Raw genomic sequence first — 25,646 nt, 5'->3', positions numbered from 1 at the left:
GGGGTAAATGTAGGGGTATGGGTGGGTTGCGCTTCGGCGAGTCGGTGTGGACTTGTTGGCCGAAGGGCCTGTTTCCACATTGTAAGTAATCCAATGCACGTCAGGAGTAGATTGGTACAGAACCTTCGTCTTCTGGATGTACAGCTTAAGGACCTTTCTCTCATACGCTATGTGAATCTCAAGCTGATGGTTTGGAGGGCAACGTGATCTGCCCTTCTGTACACATTGGACTTATGAATAATATACAGTAGACACTTCAATTCTCTACACAAAAAAAAACAGTGGTGCCTCTGCAAACCCCATAAATCTACTGGCAGTTTAGGCACTCCAACATTAAGATCCTCTTCCAGGCCTACACTGGACAAGTCATCAATTTCTGACACAGTATTTCAGTATTCTGACTTGTCTAATATTTATCAGGAAATATGGTCAAAGAAAAGCTTGAAGGATAGTAGAGAAAAACTTGAAATTCAAAGCCTCCCTGAAAAAATGCAATATCTCCACCATGGAAATTTCTTGTCCAAGATCACCAAAACTGGAAAAGCAGCATCAATCAAGGTACAAACCATCCTGAGTATCTCTGACATCAGGATGAGCTAGGTTCAAACAGTTGAAAGTAGGAGAACAGCATCTTTAAATACCATCTGTCCAACCTGTGGCAGAGTGGACTGTTTTGTCATCCCAGGATGCACAACTCTGAAGTGAAAGAAAGTCATCCTTGGTCCCAAGGGACTGCTCAAGAAGGTGAATTCAACAAAACACAATATTGCACCAAAGGTTGAGATTTGGACAGTTGGCTATTTAGTCCAGTAGTGTGGAGTACTCTCCACTTGCCTGGATGACTGCAGTTCCAACAGCACTCAAGGTAATTAACACAGTACAGGGCAAAGCATTTTGCCATTGGTCAAAATTCTGGAACTCCCTCCCGCCCAACCAGCATTGTGGATGTTCCTACACCATATAGACTGGATCAGCTCAAGGCGGCAAATAAGCAACATCTCCCATAGATCAATTAGAGTTGAACAGTAACTGCTGGTTAGCCAGCAGAGGCCACATCCTGTAGAAAGAATAAATTTTATTTTAGAAATCACACTTTATAAAAGTACAATAAAATAAACTATTTGGTTACTGAGGTAGGGAGCAAAAAATAAAAGTCTCAGAGGGGGTGCAGAATGTTCTTAAGGGGAAAGAGGGTCCAGCAGGATATCATTGTACACATTGGAGCCAATGACATTGGAAGGAAAAAGATCGAGATTCTGAAGAGAGAGTACAGAGAGTTAGGCAGGAATTTAAAGGAGGTCCTTGAAAGTAGTAATATCTGGATTACTTCCAATGCTATGAGCTAGTGAGGGCAGGAATAGGAAGATAGAGCAGATGAATGCATGGCTGAGGTGGTGTTGTACGGGAGAAGGATTCACATTTTTGGAAGGTGTTTTGGGGTAGAAGTGACTTGTACAAGGATGGATTGCACCTAAATTGGAAGGGGACTAATATACTGGCAGGGGGATTTGGTGGAGCTGCTCGGGAGGAATTAAACTAGTAAGATGGCGGGATGAGACCCAGAGAGATAGTGAGGAAAGATTTCAATCTAAGACTTCTACAGTTGAGGACAAAAGCGAGTCAAACAGTCAGGGCAGGCAGGGACAAAGCAGAGAACAAGGCAGAATTGATAAATTAAACTGCATTTATTTCAATGCAAGAGGCCCAACAGGGAAGGCAGATGAACGCGGAGCATGGCTCAGGGATGGACAGGACTGGCAGCTTAATATTCCAGGATACAAATGCTACAAGGAGGACAGAAAGGAAGGCAAGAGAGGAGGGGAAGTGACGTTTTTGATAAGGGATAGTATTACAGCTGTACTGAGGGAGGATATTTCTGGAAATACATCCAGGGAAGTTATCTGAAGGAACTGAGAAATAAAGAGATGATCACCTTATTGGGATTGTATAAGACGACCCCCTAACAGTCTGAGGGAAATTGAGAAACAGATTTGTAAGGAGGTTTCAGTTATCTTTAAGAATAATAGGGTGGCTCTGGGAGGGAATTTTAACTTTCCAAACATAGACTGGGACTGCCATAGTGTTAAGGGTTCAGATGGAGAGGAATTTGTTAAGATTAGATTACTTAGTGTGGAAACAGGCCCTTCGGCCCAACAAGACCACACCGACCCGCCGAAGCGCAACCCACCCATACCCCTACATTTACCTAACACTACGGGCAATTTAGCATGGCCACTTCACCTGACCTGCGTATCTTTGGACTGTGGGAGGAAACCGGAGCACCCGGAGGAAACCCACGCAGACACGGGGAGAACGTGCAAACTCCACACAGTCAGTCGCCTGAGGTGGGATTTGAAACCGTGTCTCTGGCGCTGTGAGGCAGCAGTGCTAACCACTGTGCCGCCCACTAAGTGTGTACAAGAAAATTTTGATTCAGTATGTGGATGTACCTATTAGAGTAGGTCAAATTTTGCACTCTCTCTTGGGAAATAAGGCAGGGCAGGTGACTGAGGTGTTAGCAAGGAAGCACTTGGGGACCAGCAACCATAATTCTATTAGTTATAAAATACTGATGGAAAAGGATAGACCAGATTTAAAAGTTGAAGTTCTAAATTGGAGGAAGGCCAATATTGACAGTATCAGGCAAGAACTTTCAAAAACTGATTGGGGACAGATGTTCGCAGGTAAAGGGATGATTGGAAAATGGAAAGCCTTCAGAACTGAGATAATGAGAGTCCAGAGAAAGTATATTCCTGTTAGGGTGAAGAGAAAGGCTGATAGGCATAGGGAATGCTGGATGACTAAAGAAATTGAGGGTTTGGTTTAGAAAAAGAAGGAAGCAGGATAGATTGAGTGAATCCTCAGAAGGACTATACTTGAGAAAGAAATCAGGAGGGCAAAAACGGGACGTGAGATAGCTTTGGCAAATAAAGAGTTGAGAATCCTAAGGGTTTTTACAAATACATTAAGGACAAAAGGGTAATGAAGGCGAGAATAGGGCCCCTAAAAGATCAGCAAGGCGGCCTTTGTGTGGAGCCGCAGGAGATGGGGGAGGTACTAAGTGAGTATTTTACATCAGTGTTTACTGTGGAAAAGGACATGGAAGATATAGAATGTCGGGAAAACGTGCATATTACAGGGGAGGAAGTGCTGGACGTCTTGAAACGCAAAGTGGATAAATCCCCAGGACCTGATCAGGTGTAATCTAGAACTCTGTAGGAAGCTAGGGAACTGATTGCTGGGCCTCTTACTGAGATATTTGTATCATCGATAATCACAGATGAGGTGCTGGAAGACTGGAGGTTGGCTAACATGATGCCACTGTTTAAGAAAGGTGGTAAGAACAAACCAGGAAACTATAGACCAGTGAGCCTGACGTCATTAGTGGGCAAGTTGTTGGAAAGAATCCTGAGGGACAGGATGTACATGTGTTTGGAAAGGAAAGGACTGATTAGGGATAGTCAACATGGCTTTATGCGTGGGAAATCATGCCTCACAAACTTGGTTGAGTTTTTTTTGAAGAACAAACAAAGAGGATTGATGAAGGCAGAACAGTAGATGTGATCTATATGGACTTCAGTAAGGCGTTCAACAAGGTTTCCCATGGCAGACTGGTTAGCAAGGTTAGATCGCATGGAATACAGGGAGAACTCACTGTTTTGATACAGAACTGGCGGTGGAGGGTTGGTTTTCAGAATGGAGGCCCGTGATCAGTGGAGTGCCATGGGGATCGGTGCTGGGTCCACTATTTTTCATCATTTATATAAATGATTTGGATGTGAGCACAAGAGGTATAGTTAGTAAATTTGCAGATGACACCAAAATTGGAGCTATAGTGGACAGCAAAGGAGGTTGCTTCAGATTACACCTGGATCTTGATCAGATGGGCCAATGGGCTGAGAAGTGGCAGATGGAGTTTAATTTAGATAAATGCGAGGTGCTGCACTTTGGGAAAGCAAATCTTAGGACTTATACACTTAATGGTAAGGTCCCCAGGAAATTTGCTGAACAAAAAGACCTTGGAGTGCAGGTTCATAGCTCCTTGAAAGTGGAGTCGCAGGTAGATAGGATAGTGAAAGCGGCATTTGGTATGCTTTCCTTTATTGGTCAGAGTATTGAGTGCAGGAGTTGGTATGTCACATTGCGGCTGTACAAGACATTGGTTAGGCCACTGTTGGAATATTGCGTGCAATTCTGGTCTCCCTCCTATCAGAAGGATGTTGTGAAACTTGAAAGGGTTCAGAAAAAGATTTACAAGAATGTTGCCAGGGTTGGAGGATTTGAGCTATAGGGAGAGGTTGAATAGGCTAGAACTGTTTTCTCTGGAACCTCGGAGGCTGAGGGGTGATCTTATAGAGGTTTATAAAATCATGAGGGGCATGGATAGGATAAATAGACAAAGTCTTTTCCCTGGGGTTGGGGAGTGCAGAACTAGATGGCATAGGTTGAGGATGAGAGGGGAAAGATATAAAAGAGACCTAAGGGGCAACTTTTTCATGCAAAGGGTGGTGCGTGTATGAAATGAGCTGCCAGAGGAAGTGGTGGAGGCTAATACAATCACAACATTTAAAAGGCATCTGGATGGGTATATGAATAGGAAGGGTTTGGAGGGATATGGGCCAGATGCTGGCAAGCAGGAATAGACTGAGTTGGGATATCTGGTCGGCAGAGACGAGTTGGACCGAAGGGTCTGTTTCTATGCTGTACATCTCTATGACTCTAAATGTTGATATGCCACTACCATGGAACACAGCAATCCATTTGTGAAGGTGCTCCAACTAATGCCCAGGACGAGGACGGGGGTGGGGGTTGTCATTAGACTCAGTAACTGGGGCCTGGAGTTCCAGAGAGTTCACTGGGCTTGGGTCAGAGGCAATACTGTTAGGTAAAAGATTCTGTGGTTATTGACCACAGCAGCTATAGTAGAATAGCAAATAAAGTTCCAGCTTAGATGGTTTCTGCAACATAAATGTTATAACCTCCATATCCTACTTGGCGATGGAGCTGACACAAGTGTTGCTGCCATCTTTCTGGAGATTGTACATATAACGTTAGTGGGTATCTATAGCATTTCCAAAAGATAGGAGCACTAATCAAGCACGCTTAATCGTCGTTATTCAACTTTTACACCAGATACAGGGTACAACCTGACTGTGCTGGTGTTAATGTTCCAATAAAGCCTCCTCTCACCAGTTCTCATCTAACTTTGCCATAACTCTTCACTTTGCACTCACGTTTGTCCTGCATCCTCTTAAATAAGCAGCATATAAAAATATAAGTGCTTTTCATTTCAACTACTCCTTATGGAATCATTAAATTCGTTATCAGATATATGACACTGCCTGCCTCCAGTCAAGCTGTCACAGAGTCTCAGAATTGTTAGAACGCAGGTGGAGACTATTCAACTTATCATGCCCACACCAGCTCTCCAACTGAGCAATTCATTTAGCATCACTTCCCTGCCTTCTCCCAGAAGAATAAACTTCCTTTTTCTAATTATTAGCCGAATTTCCTTTTGAAAACATTTCAGACATTGCATTCTAGTTGTTAAATGACTCACTGAAAGAAATAGTTTTTTTTTTCTCATCCCTTTAGCTTTTTTTTTTAAAATCAATTACTTTGTACCTGCACCCACTCATTTTCAATCCATTCACAAGTGTGAATACTGTCGCCCACTCTGTCCCAGCACCTCAGGATTTTGAGGTGCTCTCAGCCTTCTCTTCACCACGGATACCAGTCTAACTTCTCCAATCTATCTTAACTGAAGTGCCTCATCCCCAAACCATTACTTTGAATCTTTTCTGTCCCCCCTCAAATGAATTCAATGCCTTTCTAAAGCATCCAGAACAGGACATAATTCTCCAACTCAGTCGAACTAATGTCTTAAACAAAATTCAACAGAATTGCCTTGTTCCTGTGATCAATAATTTCTAGGATTTTAAAAAAATATTAACAGCTCTTTTCATCTGTCCTGCCACCTTTAGTGACTTATGACGTATTAACACAGGCATCTCTGCTCATGTAATTCCTTCATTTTATATTCGAAAAGTGTGGCACTGGAAAAGCACAGCAGGTCAGGCAGCATCCTGATGCAGGGCTTATGCTCAAAACGTTGACTCTCCTGCATCTTGAATGACTAAACTTTTCGACTTTGACTCTCCAGCATCTGCAGTGCTTTTTTCTCTATTTTATATTGTCTACTTGTGTTCTTCCTATCAAAATGAATTAGATTACTTACTAACAGTGTGGAAACAGGCCCATCGGCCCAACAAGTCCACACCGACCCTCCGAAGAGTAACCCACCCAGACCCATTCCCCTACATTTACCCCTTCACCTAACACTACGGGCAATTTAGCATGGCCAATTCACCTAGTGTGCACATCTTTGAGACTGTGGGAGGAAACCGGAGCACCCAGAGGTAACCCACACAGACATGGGGTGGATGTGCAAACTCCGCACAGACAGTTGCCCGAGGTGGGAATTGAACCCTAGCACTGTGAGGCAGCAGTGCTAACCGCTGTGCCACCCCTGCATTTCTCCACATTGAACTTCATCCACTCATTCCACCAGTTCTTTTGAAATTCCACAATCATCTCACAGTTCACAATGCGATATTATCATCTGCAAACTTTGAAAATCACCCCTGTGTATCAAAGTTTAGATCATTAATACATATCAGAAAAAGTAATGGTCCAACACTAACTTCTGGGAAACTCCACTGCAAACCTTCCCCTACCCAAAAGACATCCAATTAACTATTAAACTTTCCTGTCAGCAAGCATATTTCATTTCTAACCCTTTTGTTCTGTGAGCTATGTTGTCCTGTTGCACAACACTATTCTTTTAGAAGTTTCCCACAAGAATAAACATTATATATCCAATCAATCGGAACCTTCCATAAATTTCAAGATCTCTCAGATTTCTGGCACCATCCTTATAAATCTTCTCTGCACATTGTTCTCTACAGCCTTTGCTATAAGCAAGATATTCAGAACTGCATACAGTAGCCTCAGCGCAGTCTAACCAAGGTTCAGTGCAGATTTAGCATCACTTCCTTACTTTTCAATTATACCCCTCCACAAAGAGTTCACAGTGCTTTATCTGTTATATTTGGTGAAACATTTAGGGATTTAAGAAAGGCTACAAGGAAAAGCCAGGGAGCTACAGACTGGCGAGCCTGACGTCAGTGGTGGGCAATTTGTTGGAGGAGAGACTGAGAAACTACTTGCAATTGAAAGGTCAAGAATTGATTCGGGATAGTCAGCATAGGAAATCATATCTCACTAACTTGATTATGAGTAAAATAAGCTAGTAAAGTTAGATCATATGGAAACTAGGGAGAGCTAGCCTATGGGATACAAATGGGCTTGTTGGTAGAAAAGAGGGTGATGGTAAGGGTTGTTTTTGAAACTGAAGGCTTGTGACTAGCAATGTGCCACAAGGATCAGCACTGGGTCCACTGTTATTCATCATTAATATAAACAATTCGAATGAGAATATAACAGGCATAGTTAGTAAGTTTGCAGTGATAGTAAAATTGGTGGTATAGTTGTCTACATAGTTTATCTAAAATCATAATGGGATCTTCTTCAACTGGGCTAGTGGGCAGATGGAGGTTAATTTAGATAAATGCAAGTGCTGCATTTTAGTAAGACAAACCAAGGCAGGACTTACACAGTTAATTGTAGGGTCCTGGGGAGTGCAGATACATAGTTCCTTGAAAGTGGCATCTCAGGTAGACAGGGTGGTGAAGACTGCGTTTGGTATTCAATGTGCCTTCAATGCATTGAATACAGAAGTTGGGACATAATGTTATGGCTGTAAAAGACATTAGTAAGGCCACATTTGGAGTACTGAATACAATTCTGGTCACCCTGTTACAGGAAGGATCTTATTAAGCTGGAAAGGATACAAAAAAAATTTACAAGGATGTCACCAAGACACCAAGATTTGAGTATAAGGAGTGGACGGATAGGCTGAGGGACTTTTATCCTAGAGTGCAGCAGGCTGAGGCAGGTAACCTTATGGAGGTTTATAAATTCATGAGGGACATAAGGTGAATAACCGAGGCCTATTCCTCAGGGGAGGTGTGTCTAAAATTAGAGGGCATAGGTTTAAAGATGTGAGGGAAAAGATTTAAAAGGAATCTGAGAGGCAACTATTTTGTGCGTATGTAGAATGAGCTGCCAGAGGATGTGGTAGAGGCAAATATAATTACAACATGTAAAAGACATTTGGACAGATACACAGATTGGAAAGGTTTAGAAGGGATATGGGCCAAACGCAGGAAAACAGGACTGGTTCAGTTCAGGAAATCTGGTCGGCATGGACAGCACATGTATGACTTTATGACTGGAGTATTTTAACCTTTTATTCCTCTTCCCAACCTTGGCTAGTACATTTTAAGTAATTTGGGTTGAGACTGTGGTGCTGGAAAAGCACAACAGGTCAGGCAGCATCCGAGGAGCAGGAGAATCGACGTTTCGGGCAAAAGTCCTTCAACAGCAGCTTTTACCTAAAACATCGATTTCCCGCTCCTCGGATACTGCCTGACCTGCTGTGCTTTTCCAGAATCACACTCTCAATTCTAATCTCCAGCATTTGCAGTCCTCACTTTCACCTACATTTCACCTACTTCATGCTTGATCAGTGTTAAACTGGAATTTGTCAAGTATTTACCTATTCTAAATGTTTACTAATGTCCTCCTGCAATTTGTTGCAATTGTCCTAAAATCTTTAGTCTCTCCAATCTGGTATTATCTATAAATTGAGAAATTAGTGTTTTTGACTTCAAATTTAAACAGCTGATATAAATACTGAACAGCAGTGGTCCTTGTGCTAGTGCTGGTGGAACACTCCTTCTGTACTGCAGTCAGCGAGCCATCCCTTCTTCCACTTGCCTTGGACTCCACATCCTCCGGGTTTATTCTTTAGAGTATTATGGGAACCCTATCAAAGTGCTTTTGAAAGAAGATAAACAACATCGATGGCATCACAATCATCTATGTTTGTAATCAATAGGTCTATTTATGAAGCCCAATATTCTCTAGGCTTTGCATGCTGCTCTCTCAATATGCCCTGCTATCTTCAAGGATCTAGACACATACAGACCCATTAGCACCAGGTAACCTATCTACCCTTATATAACTAGCCTTTCTAGTACCCCTTAATTTTCTCACACACTGTTGCTTCCACAATCACTACTTAGAGTCAGACATGTACAGCATGGAAACAGACCCTTTGGTCCAACTTGTCCATGTCAACCTGACATCCTAACCTAATCTAGTCCCAATTGCCAGCACTTGGGCCCATATCCCAAAGTCTTCCTATTCATATTCCATCCAGATGCCTTTTAAATGCTGCAATTGTATCAGCCTCCATCACTTCCTCTGGCAGCTCATTCCATGTATGTACCACCTTCTGTAAAAAAGCTGCCCCTTACATCTCATTTATATCTTTCCCCTCTCACCCCAAACCTACGCCCTCTAGTTCTGGACACACACCCCGCCAGCCGTCAGATTTCAGTTTTAGTAAACCTTGACAAAAAAAACTCACCAAGTAGCTAGCCTTGCCTTACTCCCCTCAGCATACATCACCACACTCCAGATATATGTTCACACTGCCTCGCTACTCATTTACATTTTTGTCTGTTTGTATGGATGTTGCTGACTAGATCTTCATTTTTTTTTGTCCATTCCTAATTGCCCATGAAACAGTTAAAGAGCAAATCATATTGCAGTGTATGGAGTCATACGAAGACCTGACCACACAAGGTCGACAGATTTCCTACCTAAAGGACATTAGTACATAGAACATGAGACATAGACCATTACAGTGCAGTACAGGCCCTTGTGCCCTCGATTTTGTGCCAACCTGTGGAATCGATCTGAAGTCTATCTATCCTATACTATTCCATTTTCATCCACATGTTTCTCCAATGACCATTTAAATTCCCTGAAAATTGGTGAGCCTCCTACTGCTGCAGGCATGTGCTCCATGCCCGTACTTCTGAGTAAACAAACTACCTCTGACATTTATCCTTTATCTATCACTCCTCAATTTAAATCTATGCCCCCTCGTGCTAGCCATCACCAAGAAAAAAAACGGCTCTCAGTCCACCCTGCCTAACCCTCTGATTATCTAATATGTCTCAATTAAGTCAACTTTCAACCTTCTCTCAAATTAAAACAGCCTCTAGTCTCTCAGCCTTGCCTCATACGACCTTCCCTCCATACCAGGCAACATCTTAGTAAATCTCCTGAGCCCTTTTCAAATCTTCCACATCTTTCCTATAATGCAGTGACCAGAACTGTACACAATACTCCAAGTGTGGCCGCACCAGAGTTTTGTACAGCTGCAGCATGAACCTGTGGCTCCCAAACTCAATCCCTCTAGCAATAAAAGCAACTTTCAGGGATCTATGCTCATGGACACCAAAACCTCTCTGCTCATCTACACTACCAAGAATTTTACTGTTAGCCTAGTACTCTTTATTCATAATGCTCCTACTAAAGTCATTCACCTCACACTTTTCCATATTAATCTCCTTTTGTCACCTCTCAGACCAGTTCTGCAGCTTATCTACGTCCCTCTGTAACCTGCAACATCCTTCACACTATCCACAACTCCACCGACCTTGCGGTCACCCGCAAATTTACGAACCCTTCCTTCTATGCTGTCATCCAGGTCATTTATAAAAATGACAAACAGCAGTGGCCCCAAAACAGATCCTTGCAGTACACCAGTTGTAACTGAACTCCATTATGAACATTTCCTATCAACCACCACCCTCTGTTTTCTTTTAGCTGGCCAATTTCTGATCCAAACCACTACGTCACACACAATCCCATGCCTCCGTATTTTGCGCATTTAGTGAACCAGATTTTTGCATTTACAAGACAGTATATGTGTGCATCCTCTTTAATGTTGATTGCTTTTCTATTCTCACATTTTATTCAACAGTTCTAATTTTATTTTCACTTCCCACTTCACTTTCACTCCTCAAGCTACTGTATTTAACTAGCTTTCCATTTGAAGAATCTACCTAAGGTACATTATACACCCTGTTTGTTTCATTATAATCTCAACCTCCCTCATCAGCTGAGCAGCTCTGATTTTGGCTCCCTTACTACTGGAGACTGTTGGAGTGTACCAGTCTGTATGTGAAACATTTCTTACATAAAGATCACAAATAAAAGCATTGGAGTCAGCATTGAACGTGAGGCAGGGCAGCATCACTATCCCCATTTCTACAAAAATTTAAAAATAACATCAACAGTTTTGATATTATTTACCTCTAGAAATAAAAGAGTGTTAAAAAACAAAAACAGAAATTCTTAGAGATGCAGCTCTGACAGCACCAATGGACAGAACACAGAGTTAATATTCAGGTCCAGTGACCATTCTTCAAAACACATTCTTATAGTTCTAAAAATCTTAACTCTGGTTTCACTCCATTCAGGCTGCCAGAGCTGCTAAGCCTTTTCTAGCAATTTCAGTTTTTGTTTCATTCACTGAGCATTGTGGAAACACCATTTCCCATCTTTTGCCTATTTGTGTAATACCTTTATTCCTGTCTTCTGCTTTGCAGACTGGTTACTATCCATTTAATTTGTCCCCCAACTGCACTTCTGTCGCAAGTCTGAGAAATACCTCAAAGACATGTCAAATAGCTAAATAAATTGCTTGTACTACATTAGTCTTGACTGTGCATTCAGTGAAGAATTCACTAAGGCTGGTCAAATGCAGCCTTTTTTCCCAGTATTTTATGTGGCTTAATCCTAACAATTTTAGTTTCAAGATGTTTTCAATCACATTTTTGAAAAATAATTCCATTGCCTCTTCTACCACAATTTTAAGCCAAGTGAAATTATTTAAGCTGCTCACCAGTCTTCTGGAACTATTTGTATTTTTAATAAATTTCTACACACACAGATACACACACCCACCCTTATGCGTGCGCATAACCTCAGATTACAATACATCTTGACCAAATGGGCTGATAAGTGGCAGATGGAGTTTAATTCAGATAAATGCAAGATGCTGCATTTTGGGAAAGCAAGTCTTAGCAGGACTTATACACGAGGGAGTGTTGCTGAACAAAGAGACCTTGGAGTGTAAGATCATAGCTCCTTGAAAGTGGAGTTGCAGGTAGATAGGATAGTGAAGGCGGCATTTGGTGTACTTTCTTTTATTGGTCAGAGAACTGAGTAGAGGAATTGGAAGGTCATGTTGCAACTGTACAGGACACTGGTTAGGCCATTGTTGGAATATTGAGAGAGATTCGGGTTTCCTTCCTATTGGAAAGATTTTGTAAGTCTTTTCTGAACCCTTTCAAGTTTCACAAGGATGTTGCCAGGGTTGGAGGATTTGAGCTATAGGGAGAGGCTGAACAAGCTGGGGCTGTTTTCCCTGGAGCGTCAGAGGCTGAGGGATGACCTTATATAGAGGTTTACAAAATTACGAGGGGCATGGATAGGGTAAATAGACAAAGTCTTTTCCCTGGAGTCAGGAAGCCCAGAACTAGAGGGTATAAGTTTAGGGTGAGAGGGGAAAGATAAGAGACCCAAGGGGCAACTTTTTCACACAGAGAGTAGTACGTATATGAAAGGAGCTGCCAGTGGAAGTGGTGGAGGCTGGTACAAATACAACATTAAAGAGGCATTTGGATGGTTATATGAATAGGAAGGGCTTGGAGGGATATGAGCCGGGTGCTGACATGTGGGACTAGATTGGGTTGGGATATCTGGTCGGCATGGACGGGTTGGACCGAAGCGTCTGTTTCCATGCTGTAAATCTCTGATTCTAGCGATATTATTGCTAGATTATTAACCCAGAAACATGGGTAATGTTCTGGAGATCTAAATTCAATAAAAATCTGAAAGTAATAATTTAATGATGACCATGAAACCTTTGTCAGGAAAAACATCTGGTTCACTGATAATCTACACATGACTCCAGACCCACTTCAATGTGGTTGACTCTGGGCCATTCCAGATGGGCAATAAACAATAATCTAGCCAATAAACAATAATCTAGCCAATGACATGCTTGTCCCATGAATGAATACAGAAAAGATTATCATGTGATTTTTGTAAATCTACCTCTTCCTCACTGCACACAAGTTTCTTCCTAAGGCAGAAATCTGACCCTTCCAGCTCTTCCACTACTTTTCAGGATCTTATCAATGCTATCCCATTTACTTCTACTCTACTCTAACAATTCACTTGTTAGCATTATCCTTACATCTTTCACTACCATCTACTATATGTCAAAACACATGTTCTGAGCTTCACACTGATCTTATCTAGGGAATCTCCTACCACACATTGTATATAGTGTTACTGCAGTGCTTGTTATTGGATTTCAAATTCAGATGCTTTAATCATAGTTCCGAGGAAGGGTCACTGTCACCAAAACTTTGATTTCTCTCCATAAATGCTGCAAGACCTGCTGAGCTTTACCAGTAATTTCTGTTTTCGTCTCAGACTTTAATTGCAACTTTGAAAGCCATAATGTTTGTATTAACCAAATAGGTTTCCTTACATAAAGGAAAGCTGCAAGCTTTATCCGGCTAAAGGCGAATCAGATTCGGAACAATGTGATTAACAACTAACTATCCACTTCTCTGTTGGTGCAGCAAGTAGTCCAGTTACAGTGACAAGGGTCCAGGTATATGGGATGGCCAATAAACAAATCCCTCACTGCCCCTGCTGCCATGTCCCCCGGTGGTTCTGGAGCTCCTAACCGTTCCAAACCGAGCACTCTGGCACGATCCAGAGGCCATTCTTTAAAAGGTACACGAGGACGATCAGGAACCCTGCCCTCAAACTTGGACAATAAAAGGGGCAGCCACTTTCCTAATACCCGGGAACCAGGATCAATGGGCAGGGACCGTCGGGACCCTGACCTCCCGACCCAACAGCCCTTCCCCTGGGCCCGGGAGGGAAGGCCGCAGTCCCCTTTTGAACCAGGCCCAAGGGAAGAGTGTGGAGGCCGCAACAAGACCTCGGCCTGCCGTAGAAGCGCCCCGGGGCCGTGGTAACTGCTTCCTTCAGTCACTCACCATCCCTCCTCCTCTTCCTCTTCTTCTCTCACGCAGCCACGAGCACTCACGTGATCCAATTAAAGGGACCTACTCAGTCACGTGATTCGCCCTTAAAGGGATAGCGTGCAATTCGTCAGAGAGTGGGGGATGGGCAGTCAGGCCAGGGGGCAGGCTCCTCCACCCTCAGGTACAGACACAGTAGATGTCACAGTACTCCTGCCCCTGAGCTCGAGGGTCTGGCTTCAACACCCTCTCACCCTGGTGCTGTGTCCTAATATGTGTTAAAACGTTAATAAAAATCTGATATAATTAGTCAAAGGAGGAGACGGACACAGCACACATCAAGGACAGGGCATGGTTAGGTATTCAATCTGTGTTAAAAAAAATGAGGTCTGCAGATGCTGGAGATCACAGTTGAAAATGTGTTGCTGGTTAAAGCACAGCAGGTCAGGCAGCATCCAAGGAACAGGAAATTCGACGTTTCGATGAAGTGCTTATGCCTGAAACGTCGAATTTCCTGTTCCTTGGATGCTGGCTGTCCTGCTGTGCTTTAACCAGCAACACATTTTCAACCACATTCAATCTGTGTTTACCATCATCACAAAGTGGTCGTGATTTGGAGATGCCGGTGTTGGACTGGGATGTACAAAGTTAAAAATCACATAACACCAGGTTATAGTCCAACAGGTTTAATTGGAAGCACACTAGCTTTTGGAGCGACACTCCTTCATCAGGTGGTGAAGAAGGGACGGGAACTAGTGCTTCCAATTAAACCTGTTGAACTATAACCTGGTGTTGTGTGATTTTAACATCACAAAGTGGAACATTCAGGCATTGGATAAATAATAAGGACGAAATATTAAGGCCTGGTTGCCCTTAAAATAGATACATTGTTACAATCCGTTCAGAGGATGGTGAGTGACAGTAGAAATCGCTACCATAGTCTTCTAATCCACCTTAGATACAGCTATGAAGATTTGCAAACAATTGCACCTTGTATTTGCCACTCTACAAACATTTTGTGTCTTTTAGCAGAATACGCCATCATATAAGTTTAAAAATAGGGATGGGATTTATCCTAGGTTATTCTGGGAGGCGAGGGAGGAGATTGCCAAGCCTTTGGCTTTGATCTTTATGTAGTAATTGCCTAGAGGAATACTGCCAGAAAACTGGAAGATAGTAAATGCTGTTCCCTTGTTCAAGAAGAGAAGTAGAGACATCCCTGGTAATTATAGACCAGTGAGCCTTACTTCGGTTGTGGGTAAAGTGTTGGAAAAGTTTCCTATCATCATCTTGATAGGAAAAAGTTGATTAAGGATAGTCAGCACAGTTTTGTGAAGGGTAGGTCATGCTTCACAAATCTTATTGAGTTCTCTGAGTGGGTGACCAAGCAGGTGGATGAGGGTAAAGCAGTTGATGTACTGTACAGTATATGGATTTCACTTCGGCATTTGATAAGGTTCTCCAATGTAGGCTACTGCAGAAAATATGGAAGCATGGGATTGAGGGTGGCTTGGTGGTTTGGATCAGAAATTGGTGAGCTGAAAGAAGACAGAGGGTGGTGGTTGATGGGAAATATTCATCCTGGAGTTCACTTACTAGTGGTTTTGGGATCAGTTTTGGGTCCACTGCTGCTTGTCATTTTTATAAATTACCTGGATGAGGGCGTGGAAGGATGATTTAGTAAGTTTGCGGATGACAGTAAGGTTGGTAGAGTTGAGGATAGTGATGAAGGATGTTGTGGGTGACAGAGGGGGCTGGGCTGCAGAGCTCGGCTGAGAGGTGGCAAATGGAGTTTAATGCAGAAAACTGTGAGGTGATTCTCTTTGGAAGAAGTAACAGGAATGCAGAATAATGGGCAAATGGTAAGATTCTTGGTAGTGTAGGTGAGCAGAGAGATCTTGATGTCCATGTAAATAGATTCCTCAAAGTTGCCACCCAGGTTGATAGGGGTTGCTAAGAAGGCATATGGTGTATTAGCGTTTATTGGTAGAAGGATTGAGTTTCAGAACCATGAAGTCACGCTGCAGCTGTACAAAACTCTGGTGAGGCTGCACTTGGAGTATTGCCTGCAGTACTGGTCACCGCATTATAGGAAGGATGTGAAAGCTTTTGAAAGGGTTTAGAGGAGATTTATCAGGATGTTGCCTGGTATGGAGGGAAGGTCTTACAAGGAAAGATTGATGGACTTGAGGCTGTTTTGTTAAAGAGAAGAAGGTTGAGAGTTGATTTAATTGAGACATCTAAGATAATCAGAGATAGGTTGGATGTGAGAGCCTTTTCCTCAGATGGCGATGCTTAGCACGAGGAATCATAGATTTAAATTGATAGATAAAGGAGAGATGTCAGAGGTAGTTTCTTTACTCAGGGGTGTGGCGCACACTGCCTGCAACTGTAGTAGACTCATCAAATTTAAGGGCTTTTAAATGGTCATTGGGCAGGCATATGGACAAGAATGGAATAGTATAGGTTAGATGGGCTTCAGATAGGTTTCACAGGTCATCAAGGGCTGAAGGACCTGTACTGTGCTGTAATGTTCTATGTTCTATACCAGAAATAGAGAATACACTAGATATGTTTTAAAATGAAGAAAATAATATTGGCAGGGAAATAGTACTAGCAAAAACTTAACGAACTACAATACAACAAAACTCCAGGACTTGGCGGCTTAAGGTCCCAGATTTTAAAAGTGGTAGCAACAGAGATAGTGGGTGCTCTGGCTATGATTTTTTGAAATTCCCTTAATTCTGGAATGGTCCCACAGATTGGAAATTAGTAAATATAATTTCACTATTCTAGAAAGCAGGGAGAAAGAAAGCAGGGAGTTAGCCTGACATCAGTCATGCTGTGTTGTGGAGGAGCCAGTGTTGGACTGGATTGGACAAGGTCAAAAATCACACGACGTGAGCTTTCGGAACTTTCTGCTTTTAAATTCCATGTCAATTTTCCTTCCTGCTCTCGTACCACGCCTGAGGACGGAGCAGAGCTCCAAAAGTTCACGTTTTCAAATAAACTGGTTGGACTATAACCTGATATTGTGAGATTTCAGACCTCAGTCATGCTAGTGCTGGAATCTGTTATGAAAGAAGTCTTAACAATACATTTGTTAGAAGATCACAGTATAACCAGACAAAGTCAAAGTGACTTTACAAAAGGGAAATCACGTTTGACAAATTTATGAATTCTTTTTTAGAATACAACCAATGGGTTAGATAGAGCAGAATTAGCAGATACCTGGACTTTGAAAAGAAATTCAATAGATACCACACAAAAGGCAATATAAAGATTCATAGAGTTGAGGGCGATATGTTAGCAGGGATAGAAAATCACTTAACAGACAGATAAATGGGGCATTCTCAAGTTGACCGCTGTGATCAATGATGGAGCCCAGCTATTTACGGTCTGTATTAATGCATTAGAAAAGTCAGCAAATGCTATAAAGTTGTCGCAATATAGTTTGTGAGGAGGACATGGATGCTACAAAGAAGTACAAACAGGTGAAGAGAGTGGGCAAGAAGATGGCAAAATTCAGTCTAATGGAGAGGAGCATAGCGAATCTTCACTGAGTCCAGAGGAAGAGCTTTGAAGGCGACATCAGGGTTCAAAATATGATACAGGATAGGATGAAGCAGCTGATTGGGTGATTAAAGTTGGATGAAAAACTGCAAGGTTTGTGAGGTCTACTCACCAGGAAACAGAGTCTTGGAGCGATGCCAATAGGGGGAGGTGTGATAAAAATTTAAAAGCTTCATTCTGAACAGGAAGAAACAATTGGCAGTGATGGCACAGAGAAGCAGTGAAGTGATTGTTTGCTTGGCAACCAGCTTTAGGGACTGAGAGAATACCGGGAGGGATATCAAGTATGAAGTCCTTATTTTTGTGGTTCGTAGTTTGTTAGCAATAGGAAAAAAAGAGTATGGGAAATCTGATTAGATTAATGGCACGGAACATAATGGCAGGAGAACTTGGCTCCATGGAATGCTTCTTCTGCAATATGTGTGAAATTGGGGACACTTCCAGTCTCTATGGTGACCATGTATGTAGGTAGTGTGTTCAGCTACAGCACCTGATTGACCACATGGAGTGGTTAGAGCTGCAGATGGACTCACTACGGAGCATCCATGAGGCTGAGAATGTTGTGGATAGTATGTTTAGTGAGTTAATCACATCACAAGTAAGGATGACACAGACAGAAAAGCATTGGGTGACAACCAGCAAGGCCAGGAAACATGGGCAGGCACTGCAGGAGTTCCCTGTGGCCATTGCCTCTCAAACAGATATACCATTTGGAATACTGTGAGAGGTGTTGGCCTCTCAGGAGAAAGCAGCGACAGCGAAGTTTGTGACACCATGGTTAGCTCTGCTGCACCTTGCTGGGGAAGAAGACTGATAGAGTGATAAAGGACTTGATTGTAAGGGGAACTGACAGGCAGTTCTGTGGCAGTAAATGGTATGTTGCCTCCATGGTGGCAAGGTCAAGGATGTCTTAGAGTAGTTAAAGAGCATTACGAAGGGAGAGAGTGACCAGCCAGCAGTCATGGTACATGTTGTGCTGTAATAGGAATTTAGAGAGCTAAATACCAGATTAAAGAGGATGACTGCTAAGGTCTGGATTACTACAAGTGCCTCGTGTTACTGAGTATAAGAATAGGAAGGTAGGTCAGATCAACGTGTCGCTAATGGGATAATGTATAGAGGAGGATTTTAGATTTTAGCATGGATCTGGGGTAAGTGCGACATGTACATGCTGGGCAGGTTGAACTAGCATGAGTCCAGCATCCTTGCTAGCAGGTTTGCTCATGCTGTTGGGAAGATTTTAAAGCTATAGACATCCTACTGTGTGCAAAGAGGCTATTCAGCTCATTGATTCTACACAGACCTCCAAAAGCATCCTATCCAGACCCAGACCCCTGCTCTATTTCTGTAACTCTGCATTTTCCATGGCAAATCCATCCAGCCAGCACACCACTGAACACTCAGCTCAATTTAGCATGAGCAATCCACGTAAACCTTTGACTGTGGGAAGAAACCAGAGCACCCAGCAGAAACCCATGCAGACATAGGGAGAACATGCAAACTCCACACAGTCACGAAGGATGGAATCACACCCAGGCCCATAGTACTGTGAGGCAGGAGCACTAACCACTGAGTCACTGTGCCACGCCTAATCCAAAGTAATCCGGTAAGAGGGATGGAGCACAGAGTAGATGCAAAGTTGGGAGCAACTTTCAGTCAAATATAGAAGCATAACAGGACATTCAGGCAGGAGAAGGAGACATAGGCATGAGAGGTCACATGGTAAATTAGATTCCCTACGGTGTGGAAACAGGCTCTTTGCCCCAACAAGTCCACACTGACCCTCCAAAGAATAGCCCACCCAGACTCATTTCCCTATCTTTATCCTTGACTAATGCACCTAACACTATGGGCAAGTTAGCATGGCCAATCACCTGACCTGATTATCTTTGGACTATGGGAAGAAACCGGAGCACCCGGAGGAAACCCATGCAGACACAGGGAGAATGCACAACTCCACACAGACCCGAGGCCAGAATCAAACTCAGGTCCCTGGCGCTGTGAGGCAGCAGTGTTAACCACTGAACCACCATTCCACCCCAGGATCAGAAGACGAAGTTGCTTCTATTTTAATGCGAGGAAGTATGCATGTGGGAATATGCTGTTGTTGCAGTTACAGAGACATGAAAGAAGGACAGGAATTGTAGCTCAATATTCCAAGTTTTAGCAGTTTCAAGTGTGATGGGAGGATGTAAGAAAGGTGGAGGCATGCATTATTGATACAGTAAACCATCACTGCAGTAATAAAGGAAGATGCCTTAGAAGGGCAGTGGTCACTGGAGACTTCATAGTTAGGAGGACAGATAGGAGGTTCTATGGGAAAGAGAGACACTCACAATTGGCATGTTGCTTTCCAGGCATCAGGGTTCATGATGTCTTGGATCGTGTTTCAGGATCCCTTGAATGGGAGGGGGGGACAGCCCCAAGTCCTGGTCCACATAGGCACCAATGACAGAGAGGGGAAATTCAGGGAGCTAGGGTAGAAGCTTAGCGCGAGGACAAACAGAGTTGTTATGTCTAGTTTGTTGCCCATGCCTCGTGCTAGCGAGGTGAGGAATAGGGAGAGAGAGGTGTTGAACGCGAGGCTACAGGAGGGAGTGTTTTGGATTCCTGGATAATTGGTTCTTTTTCTGGGGTAGGTGGGACCTCTACAAAAAGGATGGTCTTCTCCTGAACCAGAGGGGTATCAATATCCTGGGGGAGGTATTTGCTATGCTCTTCTTGTAAGTTTGAATTAATTCAGCAGGGGAATGGGAACCTAAATTGTAGCTCAAGCATAGACGACGTTGAGAATAGGGAGGTCCAAAATAAGTTTTCAGGGTCACAAGAAGGCACTGGTCACAAGAAGTTAGGTTGAAGTGTGTCTGTTTCAATGTCAGGAGCATCCAGAATAAGATGGGTGAACTTCAGCATGGTTCAGTATCTGGCTATTTCAGAAACGTGGATAGAGCAGGGACAGGAATGGTTCGCAGGTACCAGGATTTAGAAGTTTCAATAAGAACAAAGAAGATCTTAAAAGAGTTGGGGGTGTGGCATTGTTAGTCAAGGACAGTATTATGGCTGCAGAAAGGACATTTGAGGACTCGTCAACTGAGGTAGCATGGGCTGAGAGTAGAAACAGGAAAGGAGGGGTTACCCCGTTGGTAGTTTTCTATAGGCCTCCAAATAGGTCCAGAGATTTAGAGGAAAGGATAGCAAAGATGATTCTCGATTGGAGCGAGAGTGTCAGAGTAGTTGTTATAGAGGACTTTAACTTTCCAAATATTGACTGAGAATACTATAGTTCAAGTACTTTAGATGGGTCAGTTTTTGTCCAATGTGTGCAGAAGGGTTTTCTGACACAATATATAGAATGGCCAAAAAGGGGCAAGGCCACATTAGATTTGGTACTGGGTAATGAACCCGGCCAGATGTTAGATTTGGAGGAAGGTGAGCATTATGGTGATAGTGACCATAATTCAGTTATGTTTACTTTCACGATGGAAAGGGGTAGGTATACACCAGAGGGCAATAGCAACTTCTGTGGGAAAGGCAATTACAATGCAATTAGACAAGATTTAGGATACATAGGATGGGAAGGAAACTGCAGGGGATGGGCACAATAGAAATGTGGAACTTATTCAAGGAACAGCTACTGTGTGTCCTTGATGAGCATGTACCTGTCAGACAGGGAGGAAGTTGCTGAGCGCAGGAGCTGTAGTTTACTAAATAAGTTGAATCTCTTGTCAAGAGGAAGAAGAAGGCTTATGATAGGATGAGATGTGAAGGCTCAACTAGGATGATTGACAGTTACAAAATAGCAGGAAAGACCTAAAGAGAGAGCTAAGGTGGACAAGGAGGGAACATGAGAAGTTATTGATGGATAGGATCAGGGAAAACCCTAAAGCTTTCTATAGGTATATCAGGGATAAAATAATGAGTAGATTTAGATTAGGGCCAATCAAGGACACTAAGGGGAAAGTGTGCATGGAGTCAGAGGAGATAAGGGAAGTGCTAAATGAATATTTTTGTCAGTATTTAAACTGGAAAAAGACAATATTGTCGAGAAGAATATTGAGAAACAGGCTACTAGATGTGATGGGATTCAGGTTCACAAGGAGGAGGTGTTAGAAACTCTGGAAAGTGTGAAAATAGATAAATCCCCAGGTCTGGATGGGATTTATCCTAGGGTCTCTGGGAAGCCAGGGAAGAGATTATTAAGTATTTGGCTTTGATTTTTATGTTGTCACTGTCTAAAGTGTAATGAAGATGTGGGTGGGTTAACAAACTGTGCAGTCTATTTGAATGATGTAGTGATCTTTAGTAAGTCCTGGAAAGATCACATGGTACATTTGGCAGAGCTCTTTGAATGACGACAAGAAGCAAAACTGGTGATAAACGTAAATAAAACAGAATTCTGCCAAAAGCAGAGGTGATGTTCTTGGGACATAACATTAGTCATGGAAGGTTGACCCCACGGAACACAAAAACAAAGGCTATCAAGGAATTTCCACGACGAAATTTGAAGAAAGAGGTATTTTGATTCTTAGGACTCTGCGGTTTCTATTGGAAGTTTGTTCCAAACTTCAGCAATGTTGTGGCACTATTAACCGATTTTCTGAAGAAGAACACAAACTTTTGCTGGACAGAGCATGCCAGGAGGCATTTGACCATTTGAAATCAACCACCAAACCAGTTTTAGCTACACCAAACTTTTCAAACCTTTTCAAGTCGCCATCAATGCTCATGACATTGGAGTTGGAGCTGTCTTCTTTCAGGAAAATGAGGATGGGATTGTACTGTCAGTTGGTTACTTGTCAAAGAAGGTTAACAACCACTGAGGAAATACTCCACAATCGAAAGGAACTATTGAGTTTGGTACTGGCCTTACATCATTTTAATGTGTTTGTCACGAACAATGTGTTGAAGACAATTGTGTACACTGACGACAATCTGCTTACATTCTTAGAATGTTTTAATGATAAGAATATGATACTATTTCATTGGAGTCTTATATTACAGAATTTTAATTTAAAAATCATACATGTTGCAGGTCAGAAGAATATAGACGCAAACACGTTATCACAGATTTAACTGATAGAGTTGAGATGAGATTTGTATTTATTTAATGTTTTATGTTCGTTTAGGTATGTGGGAAGAAATTAAGGTAAACTTTTATGCAAGTTATCGGTATGTTAGGGTAATGTGTTTAAAAGGTAGAAAGAAAGGCAATCTTTTCATTATGATGGTTCATTTTTTTCTTAAGTGGGGAGGTGTTATGAAGATGTGGTTGTATTTTAAAAGAATTAAAAGCTGCATAACTACCAGACATGGCACCAAGTGTTTTCAAGAAGGTAGCAATGCAACACTCAAACAACTCAATTAGCTTGTTGCCTGGAGTAAAAGCAAATGCAAATTTGGCCAATCAGTTTAAATTATACCCCAAAAAAGATGCCAATTTCCAATCAAGTTTGAATTGAGTATATTGACAATCTTAAAAGCCAATGACACAATCCGATGTTCTGGGGTTTAAGACCAGGGGAAAATTGAACAATTGTGAGGAGAACTGCCAAATATAGTATGTACCAGACTGCTTGAAAAAAAAATCTCTCAAACGTACCTTTTATAACAGTAACCTGTGATGCAGAAAGTCCTAACAAGGAGAAAAGAAGACATAGGGAGATCTGAAGACAAGAACCTACAGCTGCCTGGCTTTGAGATAAGAAGTGTTGTTTTGTAAATATTAATTGTAAGCTTTATCAGACTAATATTATAGAGGGAAGGTAATAGATAGGTTAGAGAAAGAAATTGAAAATAGGGGTTAGTTATATTTTAAGAACTAAAGTTAGTCATTTTTACTTTACATTGTTCTTGGCCACACAAATTTTCACAGATTGCTGCATGGAATAAATCTTTTCTGTGTTGCTGGTTTTAAATTATGCAGGAAAGTTTACCTCATGTCGTAACAAAAGGAATAATACTAGAAGACTAGAGGATAGCAAATGCTGTTCCCTTGTTCAAGAAGGGGAATAGAGACAACCCTGGTCGACCATTGAGCCTTACTTGAGTTGTGGGTTAAGTGTTGGAAAAGTTATAAGAGATAGGATTTATAATCAACTCAATCGGAAAACATTGATTAGGGATTACCAATATGGTTTTGTGAAAGGTAGGTCATGCCTCACAAACCTTATTGAGTTCTTTGAGAATGTGACAAAACAGGTAGATGAGAGCAAGCTATTAATGTGGTGTATATGGATTTCAGTAAGGCATTTGATAATGTTCCCCATGGTAGGCTACTGCACAAAATAGGGAGGCATGGGACTGAGAGTGATTTACCAGTTTGGATCAGAAATTAGCCAGCTGAAAGAAGACAGAGGGTGATGGTTGATGGGAAATATTCATCGTGGAGTTCACTTACTAGTGGTGTACTGCAAGGATCTGTTTTGGGTTCACTGCTGCTCATCATTTTTATAAATGACCTGGATGAGGACGGAGAAGGATGGTTTAGTAAATTTGCGGACAATACTAAGGTAAGTACAGTTGTGATAGTGCCGAAGGATGTTGTAGGTTAAGAGGGACAGAGATAAGCTGCAGTGCTGGCCTGAGAGATGTCAAATGGAGTTTAATGCCAAAAAGCATGAGGTGATTCACTTTGCAAGGAGTAACAAGAATGCAGAGTACTGGGCGAATGTAAGATTCTTGGTAATATAGATGAGCAGAGAGATCTCAGTGTCCATGGAAATAGATCCCTCAAAGTTGCCATCCAAGTCGATAGGACTGTTAAGAAGGCATATGGTGTGTTGGCTTTTATTGGTAGAGGAATTGAGTTTCAGAACCATGAAGTCATGCTGCAGCTATACAAAACTCTGGTGAGGCTGCACCTAGAGTATTGCCTGCAATTCTGGTCACCGCATTATAGGAAGGATGCGGAAGCTTTGGAAAGGGTTCAGAGGAGATTTACCAGAATGTTGCCTGGTATGGAGGGAAAGTCTTACACGGAAAGGTTGATGGACTTCAGGCTATTTTCGTGAGAGGGAAGGAGGTTGAGAGTTGACTTAATTGAGACATATAGGATAATCAGAGGGTTAGATTGGGTGGACTGTGAGAGCCTTTTTCTTAGGATGATGATGGTTAACATGAGGGGACATAGCTTCAAATTGAGAGGTGATAGATATAGGACAGATGTCAGAGGTAGTTTCTTTACTCAGAGAGTAGTAGGGGTGTAGAATGCACTGCTTGCAGCAGTTGTGGATTTGCAAATGTTATGGGCATTTAAATGGTCATTGGATCGGCATATGGACAAGAATGGAATAGTTCAGGTTAGATGGGCTTCAGATTGGCTTCACAGGGCAGCACAACTTTGAAGGCTGAAGGGCCTGTACTGCACTGTAATGTTCTATGTTCTATGTTCTGAGGGTTTTCAAATGATAATCTAGGCAGAGTTTAAAAATCAGAAGGAAATTGAGGAGCAATTATGTAGGCAAATTACAGAAAGGACGGTACAGTAGCTCAATGGCATGCTATCTTACAGTGCTAGGAGTTCGGGTTCGATTCCAGACTCGGAATTAGACAGATTCTAGTCTGTGTGGTGTTTGCATATTCTTCTAGTGTCTGCATGGGTTTCCTTCCACAGTCCAAAGATGTGCAGGTTGGGTGGATTGCCAAGCTAAATTGTCTATGGCATCGAACGATGTGCAGGCTAGTTGGATTAGCACTGGTAAATGCAAGGTTACAGGGTAGGAAAGTGGGTCTTTGTGGGATGGTTTTTAGAGGATCAGTGTGCGCCAAATGGTCTATTTCCACACTGCAGGGATTCTGTGAAAAGTGTGAGAGCAATTAGGTTGTACTAGTAGGAGATTTCAACTGTGCTAGCATGACAAGTGCAAAAGGGTTTGACAAGGTGGAATTTTTAAAGTGCATCCAGGAGAGCTTTTTGTGCCAGTACCTAGATATCCTACTCGAGAAGGGGCAGTACTAGATCTAATCCTGGGGAATGAAGCTGGTCAAGTGGTTAAAGTATCAGTGGGCAAGTATTTTTGCAAT

General features: G+C 42.3%; 1 protein-coding gene across 1 annotated transcript in view; it reads right to left on the bottom strand.

The window, feature by feature from the left end:
- The window catches only part of vps26a (VPS26, retromer complex component A), a 72,211-nt gene extending 58,084 nt beyond the window's left edge, over window positions 1-14,127 (bottom strand). The window contains exon 1 of the mRNA XM_060842296.1: window positions 14,067-14,127. Coding sequence (XP_060698279.1) covers window positions 14,067-14,069 — 3 coding nt within the window. The 5' untranslated portion in view covers window positions 14,070-14,127. The remainder of the gene's footprint in view (window positions 1-14,066) is intronic.
- Window positions 14,128-25,646: the final 11,519 nt, after the last annotated feature.

The sequence above is a fragment of the Hemiscyllium ocellatum genome, chromosome 22 (genome assembly GCF_020745735.1).
Source record: "Hemiscyllium ocellatum isolate sHemOce1 chromosome 22, sHemOce1.pat.X.cur, whole genome shotgun sequence".
Classification (NCBI taxonomy): Eukaryota; Metazoa; Chordata; class Chondrichthyes; order Orectolobiformes; family Hemiscylliidae; genus Hemiscyllium; species Hemiscyllium ocellatum.
Note: the sequence above shows the minus strand (reverse complement) of the source record. Positions and strands in the feature narration are given on the sequence as shown.